The 19,034-nt window shown below is 42.0% G+C and overlaps 1 protein-coding gene across 2 annotated transcripts; it reads right to left on the reverse strand.

Moving 5' to 3' along the window:
• Nucleotides 1-1,195: 1,195 nt before the first annotated feature.
• Nucleotides 1,196-18,539, reverse strand: bcap31.L (B cell receptor associated protein 31 L homeolog). Of its 2 annotated transcripts, none has more exon segments than NM_001093027.1 (8): nt 1,196-2,313; nt 5,640-5,740; nt 6,990-7,110; nt 7,383-7,518; nt 9,712-9,856; nt 13,323-13,423; nt 15,588-15,699; nt 18,440-18,488. In NM_001093027.1, coding segments are annotated over 7 exon segments (735 nt in total). In that variant the 5' UTR covers nt 15,680-15,699; nt 18,440-18,488; the 3' UTR covers nt 1,196-2,274.
• Between the last annotated feature and the right edge of the window lie 495 nt (nt 18,540-19,034).

Raw genomic sequence — 19,034 nt, forward strand, 5'->3', positions numbered from 1 at the left:
GCCAGTTTGTCAAGATCCTGTTGCAAGGATGCCACATCCTGGATGGGATTAAATTGGGCTGCATAGTTTTGTGTCTTCTGCAAACACTGATACATGCAAGGTTTCCCAACAACAAGGATCTTTGAGTGCAAGTGCCAGTTCTGTAAATTGCCTGCTGTATAGCATTGGCACTATGTTGGGTGTCTGTAAAGTCAGAAAATAGTGAGTGCTATTTGTGCTACTGGCAGAGATTATGTACTGGTTCATGTCACTGTTCGGTTATTCTGGGTTATTTAATATAACCCCATGTGGGATGTGGTGGTTTAGTGTGTGCAGGAGCTGACTGGTTTATGTATGACGTGGCACAGATGACTGGGTAACATCCATTAACCTGGATTAAGTGGCACTAGTATCATCCTCCAGAATGTGGGTTAGACCAAGCGCTGGCACAAGGGTGCCTCTAGCAGCTGGTCAACGCCACATCATGGGTTAGACAAAGTGCTGGGGATTTTTTTTATGTGTTTTGTGTACAAATTGTAGCCAAATATTCAGCCTTTAAAACAGGGAGTTACTTATAGATGTATGTTAATTGGCTGGGGCTTAAAAGCGCATTGCTTTTTTTACTTAAGTGGAAATTCACCAGTGTCTTAATACTCAGTCACACTGTTTTCTGGGTGAATTGATTTTAAATGCACTACAAACTTAGAATGCTAATAACGTAGGAAGTAGTGATTTTCCGGCTGACCAGAGGCCCGCGAACACGCGGGTCAGGCAGGTCCGGGCTGACCCCTGGACAAATTGTGCGGGTCGAGCTCTTCTCCTGCTCTCCCCACCCGCGACCTAGTACTGCCGGCTTCTGGCGCCAGAATTTATAGACTTCCGCCTGCCCCTTTTGTGACGTCACTGCAGGGCGGGTCTATAAATAAAGGGGAGCAGCGGGCTCGGGTCAGATGCGGGCGGGTTAGGGTCGGGTTGAGAAATTTTCGACCCGCACATCACTAGTAGGAGGGTAATTATTCAACAGGTGTATGTTTGTTGGCTGGGGATGAAAATTTCCCTGCTTTCTCACTAGAGCTTCTGAGCTAAGGGTAATGTTGGTCTTGCTACCTAATCACGTTGGTTGCTGGGGGACTTGATTTTAAATGCACTACAAAATTAGAATGCTCACAAATATAGTGTAGGAAAACAAAACAAGAGACCTCTGGCACAACTGATGTGGTTGATTCAGTGATCGTGTTTTATTCAGCTCACAAAACAAAGCGGGAACGTTTCGGGCCTCTGCTGGGCCCTTTGTCAAGCCAAATATAGTGTAGGACTCACGTACAATGAGGGGCCTTGACTTGGCACGTGAGCTTACATATTTTGGCCAAAGTGTGGTACACCTGATTTTTTGTAATAATTATTTTTAAAGGCAAACTGTGCGCTAGCAATTTTTCTGTGTGTACAAATATTGCCTTTTTGTCATTTATAGCAGCTGGTCAACTCAACTTTTCAGTGTTATTAGTATTATCTTGTCTATGGTAAGTCATCTGCTTTATTTCCCGCTCCTATGCTACTACCACCTGCTTCCTTCTCTGGTTTTATGTCACATGCACCAATTGGACACAATTTCCTACAATGGTACCTCGCACTTACGGTGTCAGCCAATGGAAATAGCTTAAGTGTAATCTCACACATGCCATTACTGCGGAGAGGTGGATATGGAGATTTTGGCTAAAGAAATTGACAGCTGTGCATTTTTTGGCCCAAATCCACCCCTTTTTTGCTGCTGCAAAAAGGGGGAAAAAACCTTACGATATAAAAAAAAACAAAAAAAAAAACAGAAATAGACTTTGTTTAACCCAGGTTTATTGACTCCCTTGCTGCTGCGGGGCTGGACATGCAAAGCAAGAACACTAATTGCACTCAGATCACATTTCTGTAGCTGCAACTCTGAAAAAATAATGTATCGCCCCTCTTCAGCGTGAACTAACCAAACTTTTTCCTGGGAGACAGGAGGGACTGTACAAGAAACACAAACCGGCCCTAGCATGTTTTATGGGATGGCAGTGACTTGGCTGGGGGCTCTGGATTACAGTCTATGATATGTAAGCAGACCGATAGCATTAGAGAGAGGATAGAAGAGAAGACCAGAGTGCTGGAAATAATAGATGTATAAAAAATTACTGGTGCCAAAAGCCCATCTTAAAAAAAAAAAATGTGTTTTTTGCCACCGCTATGCACGCCACAGGAACCACTCCATGAAAACAACAGGCAGGCGCTGATGGGGATGCTTTGGGAGGATCCATGGCTGACTCAGTCGTCCTTCTTGTCCTTTGGTCCATCTGCCTGCGCCTATGGGGAAACACAGGAACAAACACTGATTTAGGCTGAATCTTCAAGGGCATTGGAAATCTGTGTTAGCAAAATGTCTCTCTCTCCTAATCCAGGATCTCCATAGCTCTCTTTTGGGAAGTTCAGTGACTGCTGTCTTCCCTATCATTCTTCCAAGTAGCCGGCTACTTATTTGGCATGCACAGAGAATTGTATGGGGGGGGGAGGGGATGTGTATAGTAACAATAATGAATTGTACAGTTTGTGAATCATCATTGGGCATATAGGATACATTAGATACCCTAGCCCTAGGTTATTGTTTCTAACCCTATATTTGTTATTACAGGCATGAATAGGATACGCCCATCACTGGAAATACAAGATAATTTCCAAAGAGCAGACACTTGCTTAGTTTGGTTCCAGAAGTGATCGCACAGTGCTATCTGCTAGGGGGTCCCTAGAACCCCCATGGATTCTGTGTTGCTGGCACTCCGAAGTACATGGCCTGAAAAAGGGTTAAACAATTGGCAGTGCCACTAATTCAACTTTCTTAATACAGTGGCAGCCCCAAAATGGGGTGGGTCCTAGGCATTTAATAGCCTTGAATCAAAGCATCAGTAGTAAAATGTTTTTAAAAACAGACTCCGTAGGAGACTTTTCTAAGAGAACACAGCAGTGCATATAAAGTATCCCTGTGCCCTGCCAATAATAAAAGCAGAGCCAAAGTCATGCAGGAATTCAGTGCTAATACCCCAACAGTATCCTAACACAACCACAATGTGCCCAGAAAGAAAACATAGGTCTGGCCCTCAAAAACAAGGAAGGGATAAGGTGGTCATACACAGGCCGAGTGTATGGGGCCCTCCGGGCGGGTTTCCGCGATCGATACCTGGAAGATAATTGTCCAGATGTCGATTGGGCAGGTTTGTAAAATTCCCATTGGATGGAGGACTGCATTGGTTTGTTGATGAGGTCTTCAATCCCACCGCCTGCATTCCTGGCCTTGTGATCCGATCGTTGGGCCCTAGGCTCAAGGTGGGCATATCAGTGCAAGTGGAAACCTCTCCATCCACTAAGTCTCTCAGGCCATTTTCAACCAACCTACAAAAGATTTCACTCCTAACATGCGCTGAGGTACATTGCTATTTACCAGATCTCAAAATACCCAGCAGATTCTAAGAAATGACACAGAGACCCTTTTCTCCTTTCACTTAACAGGAATGTGCCCAACCTTAGCACTCAGCTGACACAAATAACCCACTCCAGTTGCGTATTCACCAATGTACTCATCTCCATTAGTCATGAACAGCCTCTAACTAAAGAACACATTACAATTATAGCATGTCACAGGATAAGTCTACTGAAACAAGCAGCAACAGCCTTTTAAGGAATTGTTCAGTGTAAAAATAAAAACGGAGTAAATAGATAGGCTGTGCAAAATAAAAAAATGTTTCTAACATAGTTAATTAGCTAAAAATGTAATGTATAAAGGCTGGAGTGACTGGATGTGTAACATAATAGCCAGAACACTACTTCCAGCATTGCAGCTTTTTTGGTTTCTGCTCGTTGGTTACCAGGAGGTAACCAATCAGAGACTTGAGGGGGGTCATATGGGTCATAAATGTTGCTTTTGAATCTGAGCTGAATACTAAGGATCAATTGCAAACTGATCCAGAACCTGAACAGTTATGTTTTTATTTACCCAGTATTTATTTTTACCTTGAACTGTTCCTTTAATGGCACAGTTGCAATTCCCCAGCAATCAATTCTTATGTCTCTGTCGTTCTCAATGGGATCTGCCAATCAGTCTCTGCTGGTAAATGTGACACAGAGCGAGTGACCTTACAGCTGCCCTTGTTTGTCAGTCACTGTACTGGCAGCAGTAAACACATGACTATGAGATCAGAGGCCTGGGGTGTGAGTAATAGCACTGGGCAAAAGCCAGGGCATCTGCTTCGTGCATACAAGATGTCAGCACCGATAGTTCTTTGGTTTTTGTGATGTGTGTCCTGTAAAATAGCCTGCTTGGAAGCAATCGCTCAAAGCTCAGAGAGGTCAAGAACTAGCATGAAAGTGCTTCCCTCTATTGGCAGCCAAGCTCTGCACGGGTCTCGGAAACGTTGTATTTCTATAGAATGCTGATTAGGGGTTCAGCAACTCTCAATGGCTAAATATATCCACTTTTACGATTCACTCCCTGCTAAGTGTTATGCTTTCTCCTGCCTGTGCTCTCTGTCTGTTCTACACAAATTCATGACAAGCTGGTGATCCCTTTGACTTGTCAGCACCCAAACTATGTGGCCAAGTAAAGCCTAATCCACAGCCATTGATTGGTACATTCCTCAGGGAGACAGAAAGGTAATTGGGTTGTAAATAACTGCTCCCTGCCAACTTGGATTGCCATCACTCCTTGCCCCTGAATGTTATCTCTATTCCTGGCTGGTTCCCTGACTCCTGCACATGATTCCCTTGTGATATTAACATGCCAGCATGACAGACTGCACGTACGCTTCCAGGTGAATTCTACTCATAGCACCATGTCCTGTAACTTGTATTGCACTTCAACGTCCGCCAAATACATGGCTGCCACTGTGAAGCACATGGAAATTACAGAAAGATTTTTAAACAGCAATGACAGGCTGAGATTTACAACCATTGTGTCATCGCTCAGCTACGTACCACTGCTCTAGAGATTTATATTTAGCCATTCATGCATTTGATACCATTGCACTTTCAATAAATGAAAGAGTGCCTAAAGTCATTCTGAACGCTCAAATGACCTTGTTTCTAATATGGGTGAAAAAAAATCTGTACCACTAGGTACTACTGATTAAGCAACACAACAGACACAATCTTTCCCTATCAGTGGCTGGGCTGCAGATCTACCCCATGCATTGGCAGTTGGTGGCAGGTGTTATTACCAAGTACCATGATGGCAAAAGTAATAGATGTAATATTTCCGCTACTGTGAAGGTGAAGAAACAGCCTGCACCACTATATGGATCCTGTGAGTCACTGATGTAGGGAAAGCCCACACTAGTTCTACATGATTTATTATATACATTTATGTTAATGTAGGATGTAGGTGAAAAAACCACTATATAGATCATGTGAGTCACTGACTTAGGGATAGCCCACACTAGTTCTACATGATATATTATATACATGGATGTAGATGTGAAGAAACAGCCTGCACCACTATATGGATCCTGCGAGTCATTAATGCAGGGAAAGCCCACAATAGTTCTACGTGATATCATATATATATATATATATATATATATATATATATATTTTTCAGCTGGAACAGATAAGACTGTTGCAGAAGCTAGTGAATGGAAAGTTACCTGAAGCTTAGAATGCTCATCCAGAAGCCGGTCATACTCCTTGGTTAAACCCTCACACTGCTTCTTGATAGCGACGACCTCACTCTCGGACTTGTGCAGGGCTGTGGAGAAGGTTAGAGAATCCTCATCAAGCAAGATATTAAGCCAAACCCATAAGGGGTCCATCAGGAAAACAGTTGCAGCTAGCTTAAATTGACTGGTTCTAGACAGAGTTGCTTGTGACACATAAAAGCAAATGGATACAAATACTGGCCAAGTGCACGCACACCTGCCCTCAAGATTGGAGCAGGAACATGAGCAAGGGAGGAGGAAACACGGGATGGGATAATGGAAAGCAGAATGTTTTGCCAGACCCCCATGTAAATCAGCCTGCATCCCATTCATTCCTATAATTCAATATCAAACCCTGCACAGTGACTCTCATGTGGGGATATGACCCACTGCTGGACACAGGGGTACATGGCTGCTAATCATGGTATTATACGCAACCAAACATAAGAGCCGTGGCTTCTAGTATTTTGCATGAGTTATTTTGTCATTCATAATGGAATTTTCAGGCAGGCAGAAGTGTGAGTGGTTCTAATGAAAGAACATGAGAGGATAGTGTGCACGGAGACTCTAGATTACAAGACAGGTTCTATAAGGGAGAGTTTAGTGGCCCAATCTTGAGGTTTCCCCTCCACCTAGCGGAAAATAACAGAGGTATCCAAGGGCATCAAATAAAGGGAATAGGTCACATGCCCAACATGCCAGCAGTAAATACTCACTCAAATAAACCCTGCATCAGGTTCCATGTCCTAATTTGGGCTCAGTGCATTTCATACAATCACTGAACTATGCTTCCTTTTAAAAGCAAAGGAGCATGGGAGAGTGTCACTGAGACTAGGCTGGAAATAGTGTCAGGGAAGCTCTAACTCCAGTTACTACACAGCAGGGATGTCTCTGATCTTGGGCAGCCCCAAAGCTCATCTTGCTTGAGCTAAAGGTCATGGAGAACAGACACCCTGCTAATTATCAGTGCAGGACATGTGAGCTGGTGTTCCTAAATTATCTCCTCTATTCCTCCTTGAACATACAGCAACGTAAACTTCTCCCCTATACACAACTTCCAGAAATCTTCCTAATCCAGACAAGAGCCATTATTTACACATAAAATGATAAGTCAGACCCCCTCTCCCAGAATGCCACTTTGCAGTGATGGACACTGTACCATTTCAGTTATAATTCCATATCTTAAAGTAGAATATAGTTGATAAGCAGTAAGATAACAGAAACCAATGAAGCATTTGACCAAGGGCCAGCCTGGTTGTTCTTAGTGCTGGATAGGGACACTCTGGCACCCACACTTACTTTTCTTAGCGGATTTCAGCTCCTCCTTAAGCTTGCGCACTTCTCCTTTAAGCTTCTTGTTATCCTCCTCAACATTGGTGTCGGGCAGGTCACTCACTTCTACTCCCAAAGATTTCAGTTCCTGTAGCAAAATGCAAAAAGTGCTTATAATGATCATTTCCATACTGCTTGCTCTACAGTTGCCACGTAGCTATACCGTAATAACAAATAGCAGTATGCTTGCTGGGGTTTAACAAAGACTCTCATAGGGCTGCTGTTGCCCAGGAGTGGTACAGCAACATTTCTAGCCTTAGAACATATTTACAAGCTCACAGCAAGCATAACAAGCCAAATGAGATGTTTGGCTCCTCAGCACAGTTTCAGGGATGCCAGGCTAAAGGGCACAGGCCATACCTTCTTTAGCTTGTCATTTTCCTCCATGTACTTTTTGGCTGCATCACTGGCACTCTCTGCCTGCTTCCTGAAGGCCTCGTTAGATGCCAAGAGAGTAGCCTGTTTGGAGATGAGCATAACCAAGCGCCTCAGGAGGCTGCAGAAGAAAGAGGACTTAGCAAGGAATTGGAAGAGATTTCCCACAAACAATAGATCTAATCACATCTCAGCACCTTAAGGTGGCCATAGACGTAACAATTACGATCTGTCTTGGAAAAGATCTTTCCAAGAAAGATCGCTCATTTCAATACACACGTGTAGAGCTGAATCGTGATATATACAGGTAGAAACAATAGCATTCTATCTGTATCTGACAATTCAGCACTAACAATGGGCGATGATTGGGTGCCTTCAAAGGCAACCGATCAAAATGTTATCTCCAGCCGGATAGACGAGCCGACCGATATCCAAGTCTTCTGACGATATCAGTTGAGTCTTTTCCCACCATACACGCAGGGAATATTGCACGAAAATTAGTTTTGTATGATATTATCTGTGCGTCTATGGCCATCTTTACTTTATCATATGGACAAACCCCAAAACCCACTAAGGGCACAATATGTCAGACTAGCACCAAAATGCTCACTTACTGAAAAGTGACCCACCCATTAAGCTGGGGCTCTACTCTGGAGACCTCCAACCTAAGATTGTGGATATTGATTACAAATCATGTGTAGGGTTGCCATTTTTTATGGAAAAAAATACTGGCCTTAATGTATAATTTAGATTTTTTTCCCTATTAATAACATTGGGGTCAGGCATATTTTTTACCGGTCAGGCCGGTAAAATACCGGCCAAGTGACAACCCTAGCCATGTGATAGCAAAACATTGTGCTCTCAGTCCGTGTATAAGCACCCCATTGTTGAAAACTAGAATATGTGGCAAATAGGCAACAAGGAAATCTCATGATTGTTCACCCCCAATGTTTTTGTACTACTACTTCTGTGCTGCGCTTGGGTTATTCTATTAAAATGAAAGCTACTTAATAATCCTGCACCCATCCACAGTCCAACAGGGTCAGTATTTATTATGCTCTACAACAGTAGAGTACATTTTGCATCCAACAGTGCCCTCTAGTGGCCTTTACAAACAGCAAGAAACGTGCTACTGTTTGCCACTATTTCAGGGCCTAAAAGGGCCACCATGTAATTTAGGCTGGGTTTCAATAATCCCCACTTTCACAGTTAGTCCCTTTTACAATGAAACATAAAAGTAAGCAAAACAAGGTGTGTAACAGCTTCTTACACATTAGAAACTAGCAGAGCCATTTTTTAAAACACTGTAGTGTAGCCAATACACAAGGAGCATCTTGACAAATGTATGAACAGATATTCTTTATAAAACTGCAAATACATAACACTATCAATACTAACACTGTCACTAAAACACTAGGTGGATAGATGGAAATGGTAGTATGTATGTAAGTGAGTGCATTAAGGGTGGGAAAAAAAATCGGGTACTAGATGAGCCTCTAGCTTATTGTGTGTATAGACAGCTCTTTCTCTTCATATATTTGCATTTGTACATATCTATTCTATTCCCATCAATATCAACACAGGTGTGAACTAATTAATATGACCAGCACAGTGTGGTCTAATTTAAGCCTATGGAATATAGTATCTATCCACTTAAATGTATTATGGAAAATAATAAGGAAACAATAAGGTACAACAATGTGGTCTATTTAAAGGGAAATAAATGCATATAATAATATAAACAAGTTTTTTTTTAAATGGGATATTGCTATAAAAAAGGTAGATGTGCTATATACGGTCATAACAAGCTGACTGTACAAACACTGGTATCATATTGTCTTCGGGGTTAAACTGTCCCATGAGGGTGCATGTCTAGACTGTATTTAGTGTGCAAAGTAAAAACATGGAAAGCTTTACAATACTTCTGTGCAGAAATCTCATGGGAGTGTTAGTTATGGCAGAAAAATTATTGGCCAATTGAGATAAAAAGGAATAAGAAAAACAAACATCTTTTTGTGTTAGATTTCCCTTAGCATCCAGGGCAATATCTGTGCCTAATTAACCAATTGCAGTGAGCCAAGGCTCAAAAGTAAAAGTAAATTGTAAAAGTTAATGTTAATAGAGACCCCCCACTCTTCAAAACCATACGAGGGCTTTTGACAGCAACTGTGGGAGTGGGATATGACCCTTAGATTGTAAGCTCCACTGGGGCAGTGGTAGGAATGAATAATCTCTATAAAGTAGTGGGGAATATGCTGGTGTTACAAATAAAGGCTAATAATAGGCATAATAGAAAGTGGCAGAGATTACTCACATTGAGAGGAGCAGGGAGAAGCCGGCGATATACAGATTGCGTTGAGCTCGGAAGAGTTTCATGTGAATGTGCTCGACGGCCACTGGGTTATTCTTAAGATCCACCTGCTCCCCGACTCCATATTTCTGGATTTCCCGAAGTGCATCTGTAAAAGAATCCTGGTGGTTATTCGCCGTAACCTTCAAACTATAAGAAGGGGTATTTAATAAGTGAGCTTCACTGCAAGTTCAACCCCAAATAGCAATAGCAGTCATTCCCTTGTGAGTGTGTGCTATTATGTGCCAGAAGTCAAAGTCATATAGTTTATAGTAGTAGAAAAATAAAAATAAGTCCCATCAGTGGGCCTCATTCATGGGCAGATAAGGTGTCAATACAATCTGAAGCAGGCAAATCAGCTTAAATCTGCCTGTGAGTGGCCAGCTCAGGGGAAAAAGATTATATACAGTGTACCTGCTATATTTTACCTTTAAGGAAAAAGAAAGTAACATGCCCATGCATTACAGTTTTACCATGTTATTTACAGAAACAGACGTTGGACATATTTACTATGCTAGGGAGCTGTGCCCAGGGTCACCATCATGGGGTGCACAAGTGTACCGGGCCCGGGCCTGAAGGGGGGGCCTGGCTGTGCTGCACTTTTTGAAGTAGCCAGGCCCCTTTGACAGCGCCAAAGCCGTGCATCCTCTCCTGAAGTCCCGAAAAGCCTAAGTGCCGAACAGCTGAAGTCCCGAAGCGGCGAAAAGACCCGAGCCAAAGGAAGTCCCGAATCCACGAAAAGATCCAAAGTCATGAAAACAGCCAAAGTTGAAGTCCTGAAGCGCCGAAAAGACCCGAAGTCACGAAAGGAGGTGAAATTGAAGTCCTGAAACCACGAGTTCAGTTCTACTGAACTTGTGCTTTTTTATTTTTCTAAACCCCTGGCCACCAATGTATTATTTTAATAGTCCATAGGCCCTTGCCACCAATGTTTTTTAAATTCTCTGGGGCCTCAATTTTTTTTAACTTGTAAGCGGGGTCCTGGCGCCAATATTTAAAATTAAAAAACTTTTATGGGAAGCCCTTGTGCAAATGTTTTTTTTTTAACTTATGGTGGAGGGCCCTGGTCACCAATTATTTTTTTTTAACTTGTAGGTGGGCCCTGACCACCATTTTTTTTTTTTTAAAAAAAAACTTAATGGGGGGCCGCCGCCACAGTTTTTTTTTTTTAACTTATAAGGGGGTCCTGACCATCAATTGCTTTTTATAACTATAGCTGTGTGTGGACGGGGGTTAACGTTTTAGTGCCAATGTTTGTGTGGTTGATTAACTGTGGTGTGGAGTGGGCCAGATCTGGGGTGGGCAGGGTACCAAAAATTTTGTTGTACGTGATTTCTAATGGTAGCCCTGGCTGTGCCCCTAACAAAAGAATGTATTAACATATCTGGTAAAAAGGTTTTTTCCCCTTCAATATAAATTGATTTGACTAAAATGTGCAATTCACTTCTGCAAGTTTGAAAGGGTGCACTGCATAATTATCCTAATAAGCAAAAGTTGCAGGACCCCGTGATTCATGTAGCAAGTGGGTAGATTTGCATTGAAGGTAGTACATTTCCTCTCAATCCTGGACATAACAAACTACGTGGACATGAGATATCTAAAATGAAATTCTTTTCTAAGGGCTGGGACACACTGGGCGATTTGGGGGGGATTTAGTCGCCTGGGGACTAATCGCCGCAACTTTTCTCCCCGCACTGGGCTAAAATGAAAAGTCGCCGGCGCTAATCACACACGGCGATTCGTTTTCCCAAAGTCGCCCGAAGTTGCCTCACAAGGAAACTTCGGAAAACAAATTGCCGCATGTGATTAGCGCAGGCGATTTTTCATTTTAGCCAGGCGCAGAGCGAGGGAAGGCATTCGGGGAAGATTGGTCGCGGAAAGTCACGGCGATTAGTTGCCAGGCGACTGAATCTCCCCAAATCGCCCAGTGCGTCCCAGCCCTAAGAGACTTAGCTCTGTTTTTATCTCCTTTTTATGGTCTAACAGGTCTCCCAGATTATCCTGGAGGACCCTCATACCTCCAATCAATAATTGTGGCCTAGCACTCCAATGCATATGCTTTCTAGCTGGTCAACATTTCTACATGATTCTATCAGTAGGACGAACACAGGCCTATCCTTCTGGTCCTTCTCCTTAATCAAAAGAAGTACTCAAACATCTGTCTAATTACAGATATTGCCCTTCTGCCATTGCCACTGAGCTTGGAGGGACACATCTCTCCCCACTGGGGAGAAATGCCAATGTTCTGCACCTTTGAAATGTACAAGATTTCTGCCAACTTTCCTCTTAAGTAAATACTAATCTGAAATAATTCAATACTTGGCAGACCTTGCCCACCCTGGTGTTTGCTCCCCGGGAAGTATGCTTATTTGTAGACAATATCTTTGCCCTGAATAAGAAAAGGCTAATTCTGCCATCTGTTATTCTATGCCAATTTTTTTTATACACAGGTATGGGATTCGTTATCTGGAAATCAGTTATCCAGAAAGCTCCGAATTATGTAAAGTCCATCTCTCCATCTCCAATGGACTCCATTATAATCAAATAATCTGAAGTTTAAAAAAAAGATTTCCCTTTTCTCTGTAATAATCAAACAGTACTTTGTACTTGATCCAAACTAATATACAATTAATCCTTATTGGAAGCAAAATCAGCCTATTGAGTTTATTTAATGTTTACATGAGTTTCTAGTAGACTTAAGGTATGAAGCATCCAAATTATGGAAAGACCTGTTATCCAGAAAGCCCCTGGTCCCGAGGATTCTGGATAATAGGGCCTGTATATGCACTGGATGGGACAAATGCCACCAAGGCTATGAACCTGAGCTGCTCTACTGAATTAAATGAATTAAGCCTGGGGCTGTGAGGATAATTTGCAACATATGGACTCCATGGATCGATAACACAGCCATTACAGGCTGAGAAAAAACAATTTATAAATATGGATGATATAATCCGTACTTGTAACTACCTATCAATCACTGCCCTCTTGCATTTACTGTTCTGTGAATCTGGCATAGCCCAGTTTGTTTGTCTACTGAATAAGAGCTTGGGGTTTATCAGGAACTAGAAGCCACTAACTGTTACACATACTCACAAATTCAGATCTACACTTTTGGAACGGACTAAGCGCATATACTAATGACTTTCAGTTTGTGGGTATATACACTGCCCCTACAAGACTACTCTAGACTACCACAGCAGCACAGGAATCAGCAACACCACCCTCTAGTAAGGGTACTAGTTAAAGATCACAAAGGTAGGGAAAACAAGGTGCTCCAGAACATAATGTAAATAGTTCACAGAGTAGTTGATGTGGTCCAGGTGCACTAGCCCCGGACCCACAGCTTCAGGGAGCGGCAAACCAAGATATGTGACAAGAAGAACAGGGCCGTCCAGCATTTAGAGGAAACGCGTAGGGCTCATAGAGATGCAAGTATACTTTTAACTTTGATTAATAAAGTTATTTTGTAACTAATACTTTTTGGCCCTGGGGATTCCTCTGAGTGTCTGACAGCCCTGTCCTTCTTGTCGTATATCCTACTAGTTAAAGATACCTGCTTGCAGTGCACTTACCTAGTAATAACAGCACCAGAATCACTATCAGGACGAGGAAGAACGTGTTCCCATATGACACTAACAATTGGACCAGGCGAGATTTGAAGATTTTCTGCCATCTGTAGAACCAAAATGAAAATAAAAGCTCTTGTGAGAGGAACTCTAACTAGACATGAAATGACTGTGCTTGCTAAGCTTTCTACTGTAAGCTAACATTAATGAGCCCAGAATGTGGAATCTTCTGTAAACAAACATTAATGGGTCCAAGAATGTGGAATTCTACCGCACTTTTTTTAAACATGCTTATTAAAGGACACATTTGCCTGTGTTTAGAGGGAGGGTCATAAATCGGGTTTGTGTTAGAAATGTGTTCTATATATAAATATATATATTTTTTTTTATAAAAAAGGTAGAGAGATATAATAATAAAAGGATACAGAAGACAAACTAGGGAGAAGGAAACAGGGGGAGGGGGGAATGTACAAGGTACAAACAAAATTATTTTTATTCCAAGAATATGTATGTGACTATATAATTAAGTTAACAACATGTACTTTCTTTAACTTTACCTTTAATTGCCCAACACCCATTGATGGTGAATCTGGGTTACTCTATTCCAACTAATCCATGTTAGTTTTAGCAATCTCATATTACTTCAATTTAAGTTAAAGTTCTCAAACCATGATTTCCATGTTAATCTATACTGAATTAAGTTATTTTGTATTAGACATGTAATTAATTCTAGTTTCCTAGCCTCTATTTTCTTTTCCTAAAAGCAGAGTAGTGCAAATAAGGTCGAGTGGTTACCAAAGATGGCAGAGACTGCAAGCATAGGAATCCGACCCATGTGACCCCAGCAGTTCTAAATTTAATGAGGACTAGGTGTTCCATAGACAAACACAGTAATCTGCTTGTAGCATTATTTATGTTAAATATGTGAGAAATAGCCAACTGAACAGCTTAACTAGTACTTAAGGTGTTTCAGAGATACAATTAGCCAGACCCATAAAAGAAAATGTGCTTGCATTTAAAGGAGAAGGAAACCCTAAAAATGAATATGGCTACAAATGCCACATTTTATATACTGCACTTATACACCAGCCTAAAGTTTCAGCTTGTCAATGGCAGCAATGATCCAGGACTTGCCACAGGGGGTCACCATCTTGGAAAGTGTCTGTGACACTCACATGCTCAGTGGGCTCTGAGCAGCTGTTGAGAAGCTAAACTTAGGGCTCGTCACTAATTATCCAGCAGAAAATGAGCTTCCCCTGTAATATAAGCTGATGCTACAGGGCTGATTATTAAATTCTGATGCTAATTGCACTGGTTTCTGTGCTGCCATGTAGTAATTATCTGTATTAATTACTAATCAGCCTTATATTGTGACATTTCTATTCTATGTGTACTGTATATTGTGAGTGGGTCCCTAAGCTCAGTAAGTGACAGCAGCACAGAGTATGTGCAGTGAATCAGCAGAAAAGAAGATGGGGAGCTACTGGGGCATCTTTGGAGACACAGATCCTCCCTGTTAAAGGGCGGCTGTGGTTGCCTTGGACTGGTACTGAAGCTCAAAACAATGTTTAACATTTCTAGCTACTTCTTTAGTTAGGCAGCTGGTTTATTCAGGTTTTTTTTTTGCCTTTTAGGACAATCGTAGCAATTACAGACTTGACATCCTAACAGCAAAATCCTCAGGATTACACCCCCCCCCCCACACACACACAGGGGCGATCCTGGCCCCTCCTCTGCCTGAGGCAGCAGCAGTTGCTGCTGCCCCCCTCCCCCAGAAATTAGCTCTTAAAGTACCAGGAGCAGCATTTTTGCTGCCCCTGGTACCTAGTGGGGCGCTGCCACCTGAGGCGACAGCCTCAACTCACCTCATTGGCGAAGCACCCCTGCCCCCCCATTCAAATCAAAAGCGAATGTCTGAAATCTGTGACCCACCTAGCACCCAAAATCACAACCTGTGCCTAATTTATGGCAGTATACATAGAAGTTTTGGGCCCCTCTCATTTAGTAGGTTTTTGGTCATTTATAAATCTGATTTTTCCCACAATAGAAAAGCTACATGATAACACTTAAAATAAGTTCCAATAGCATACGTCAGAGCTATGATAGATGGGGAGCTTTATCGCCCGCTGGAAATCTCCTCTCCCATGTGCAATACAGCACGCCATAATTCATTTCTAAATGCCACACATAGCATATTACAGAAAATAAAAGGGGACACATAGAATTTGAGCTCAGTAGCAGAATGAAGGGTACCACAGAGACTCTTCCTACCTTGTGGGGGAAATGAAGGGAATGCACAGCAGCAACACTAAAAACACTTCCACATACAGAAAGGTTGCGACAGCCGTCCACTGTAGACTCATGATGTCTCTGTTCCCAGAAGCTACAAGAGAAGAGAGCCAATAAGATCAGTCACAGGCTGCTGACTAAAGTGTACAAATTCCCCGCCGCTTGCACAAGAGTGACATGAGGACATAAAGAGAGTTTGCTTAATTCAGCTTCCCAATGAGGACTCTTATCTGGATTTGGTTGTGAAATCAGAATCCTTAGACTATGCCGGGCATGTAAAATAAGCATTAGTACCAGCTTCTGCCGGAGAAGGCTGTGTGATCTGGAATGTTCTGATCTGGTTGAACATGCAAGTAAAGGAACAATATTAATGTAACGAAGACATAAAACCATCACAACACTGCTCAGTTATATGTGCCCCAGTGCTACTAAGCAACTTATTGTGTACACCAGTCCTACAGAACACACATGCTGACAGTGCCAGTTTCCCCACCATAACTTCTATGTGCTAGGTTACACCTAACTTTGTATAGTAACTCCCCCCCCCATAAGCACTAAATGTTTCTACACTAGTGGGTGGCACAGTGAGCACGTTTGTATGGCTCTTAGAAACATGTGGAATTTGCTAATTTTTTTTTGTGATGAGGGATAAAAAGAAGAAGTTAAACTGGGAAGCCTAGGGGTGTATAAAGGCCAATCTATGCCACTATTTGCAGAGTGACTGGGGCACGGGAAAACTGCTGCTACTAGAGTATTAGGGAAGGGCAAAGGAATTTTAGGAAAGTGTGTCACCCGCTGTAGTGAATTTTTAACTGGGGCTACAGTCTCCCCACGTATCATTGCTCTTATTGGTGTCATGCCTCTTTATAACTTTTCCTTTTTTTTTTTAATTTAGGCCCTCTTCTATTCAAACTCAAGAGCTGCTGAGCAAAAAGCTTAAAATAATAATGGAAAAAAAAACACCACCACAGAAAATGAAGGCAAGATTGAGAATTGTGTCACAATTTTACCATCCGCACCATACTACGGTATTTTAAAGGTGAACTAACCCTTTAAGTGCAGCACATATCCAGAGGATTTGCATACAGTGAAACTGGAATCTCATGCAGAGCAGGTGCAAAACTGGAAGCACAACCTTTTTTATTTTTTATCAGCAAGTCTTGTACTGGGGGTATTTGCTTTGAGGGGTAGGCGTACCTGCCTGTGTGTAGGGAACCTGTAAAGTTACGAGTTACGATACTACTCCATTGACAGCAGGCGACTACCCATAGAGACCAGCAACAATGAGCATTTGTTCAGAAAACAAAAACTAAAATACATGGAGAATTGCCTGTCCCTACATACAGTGTGCTGACACTTTTACTTGGAGCCACAAATTGGAAATAGGTTTTTATATGAGCATATATTTACCTAAATTCTAGTTATATGTCTGCCATTTGATACTCTGCATTATTATTTTTATTATTATTATTATTAATAGAAGTAGTAGTAACACACATTTATCAGGCGTCGACACATTCTGCAGCACTGTACAAGAGAGCACATAATCACATATACACCCATGTATTGGGGTTCACACATCACAACAGTTGTATAATCACATACACACCCATTTATTGGGGTTCACACGTCACAACAGTTGTATAATCACATACACACCCATTTATTGGGGTTCACTCGTCACTACAGTTGTATAATCACATACACACCCATGTATTGGGGTTCACACATCGCAACAGTTGTATAATCATATATACACCCATGTATTGGGGTTCACACATCACAACAGTTGTATAATCACATATACACCCATTAATTGGGGTTCACACGTCACAACAGGTGTATAATCACATATACACCCATGTATTGGGGTTCACACGTCACAACAGGTGTATAATCACATATACACCCATGTATTGGGGTTCACACGTCACAACAGGTGTATAATTACATATACACCCATGTATTGGGGTTCACACGTCACAACAGTTGTATAATTACATATACACCCATTTATTGGGGTTCACACGTCACAACAGTTGTATAATCACATATACACCCATTTATTGGGGTTCACACGTCACAACAGTTGTATAATCACATACACCCATGTATTGGGGTTCACACGTCACTACAGTTGTATAATCACATACACACCCATGTATTGGGGTTCACACGTCACTTCAGTTGTATAATCGCATTTACACCCATTTATTGGGGTTCACACATCACAACAGTTGTATAATCACATATACACCCATGTATTGGGGTTCACACATCACAAAATATTTATATTACTACCCTGCTAGGGCTCGTGGGAAGGCCGGCACAGAATGCACAACCACATGTACCTGGACTACTAAAGCTTTGCACCCAATGTTATCCAGCTGGTTATACTATATATAGAGGGATAGCAAAGCCCCAGTAATATACACCTGCACAGTACCCTGACAGTGCCCTCAACACTACTTTGCAATTTCACAAAAAATAAGTTCTTACTGTTTCCCTTTGTACCCCATGTCTGCAGTGTGCCTTTATATAGGAAAATGAACATATTACCAAATTGGGCTAATTTGCACATGGGCAGTAACCCATGGCAACCAATTCTTTCCCCATAGCAGGTGTCTGAAAACGTTAGTCTCTGATTGGTTGCTGTCTGTGGGTTACTGCCCTGGTGGAAGTGGCCAGAGTTGATAAACAAGCCCCAGTCAGGTGGAAATTGATATGTTGTCAGTATTACATTATGTTGCTTCTTCCCCTCTTTGAGGATAATAACACGAGCAATGTAACCAGAGCCCACTGCCCCGTACAACCAGGCCACAGCCAATAAATACCTCACACTTCGTTCTGTTCTTCTTCCCACTTGTGAGAATGCAACACGCACTCACTCACTCCTTCTCTTCCGCCTTCCGGTGACGTAACTACAGCCTCCAATGAGACCGAGGCTTACTTTAACTATGGAAACAAAACTTGTTGTTATTTTAAACAAAGTTAATTTATCTGAGAAGGAAAAAAAAAATCTAAGCCCGCCCCTTTTCTGATTGGCCCACGTTCTGTCACGATGGGCGTGGCTTATCATGACGCAAGTTCCTTGTTAGGGATGACAGGAAGCGGAGGTGACAGCCACTGTACTGTATAAACCAAAGTTAATACGGATGGCTTCAGTGTCAGCCCCGCTTTCCAAATCCATTCTCCTCATAAATTGACTGTAGTTCTTTCATTTCATGAGGTGCCATAATATATTAACCAGGAAGTGAATGCGAAAACAGCTTCCTAAGTTTATACAGGGAGCAGCTTTTCAGTTGGTCTTTGTTTTCTAATTATAGTTTTTAAAACAATTTCCCTCGTGACTCTTCCCAGCTTTCATTTAAGGGTCACTGACCCCCAGTAGTGTTGCATTTCCAGGGCTACAATTGGTTATTGTCATTT

Source organism: Xenopus laevis, chromosome 8L (assembly GCF_017654675.1).
Source record: "Xenopus laevis strain J_2021 chromosome 8L, Xenopus_laevis_v10.1, whole genome shotgun sequence".
Lineage (NCBI taxonomy): Eukaryota > Metazoa > Chordata > Amphibia > Anura > Pipidae > Xenopus > Xenopus laevis.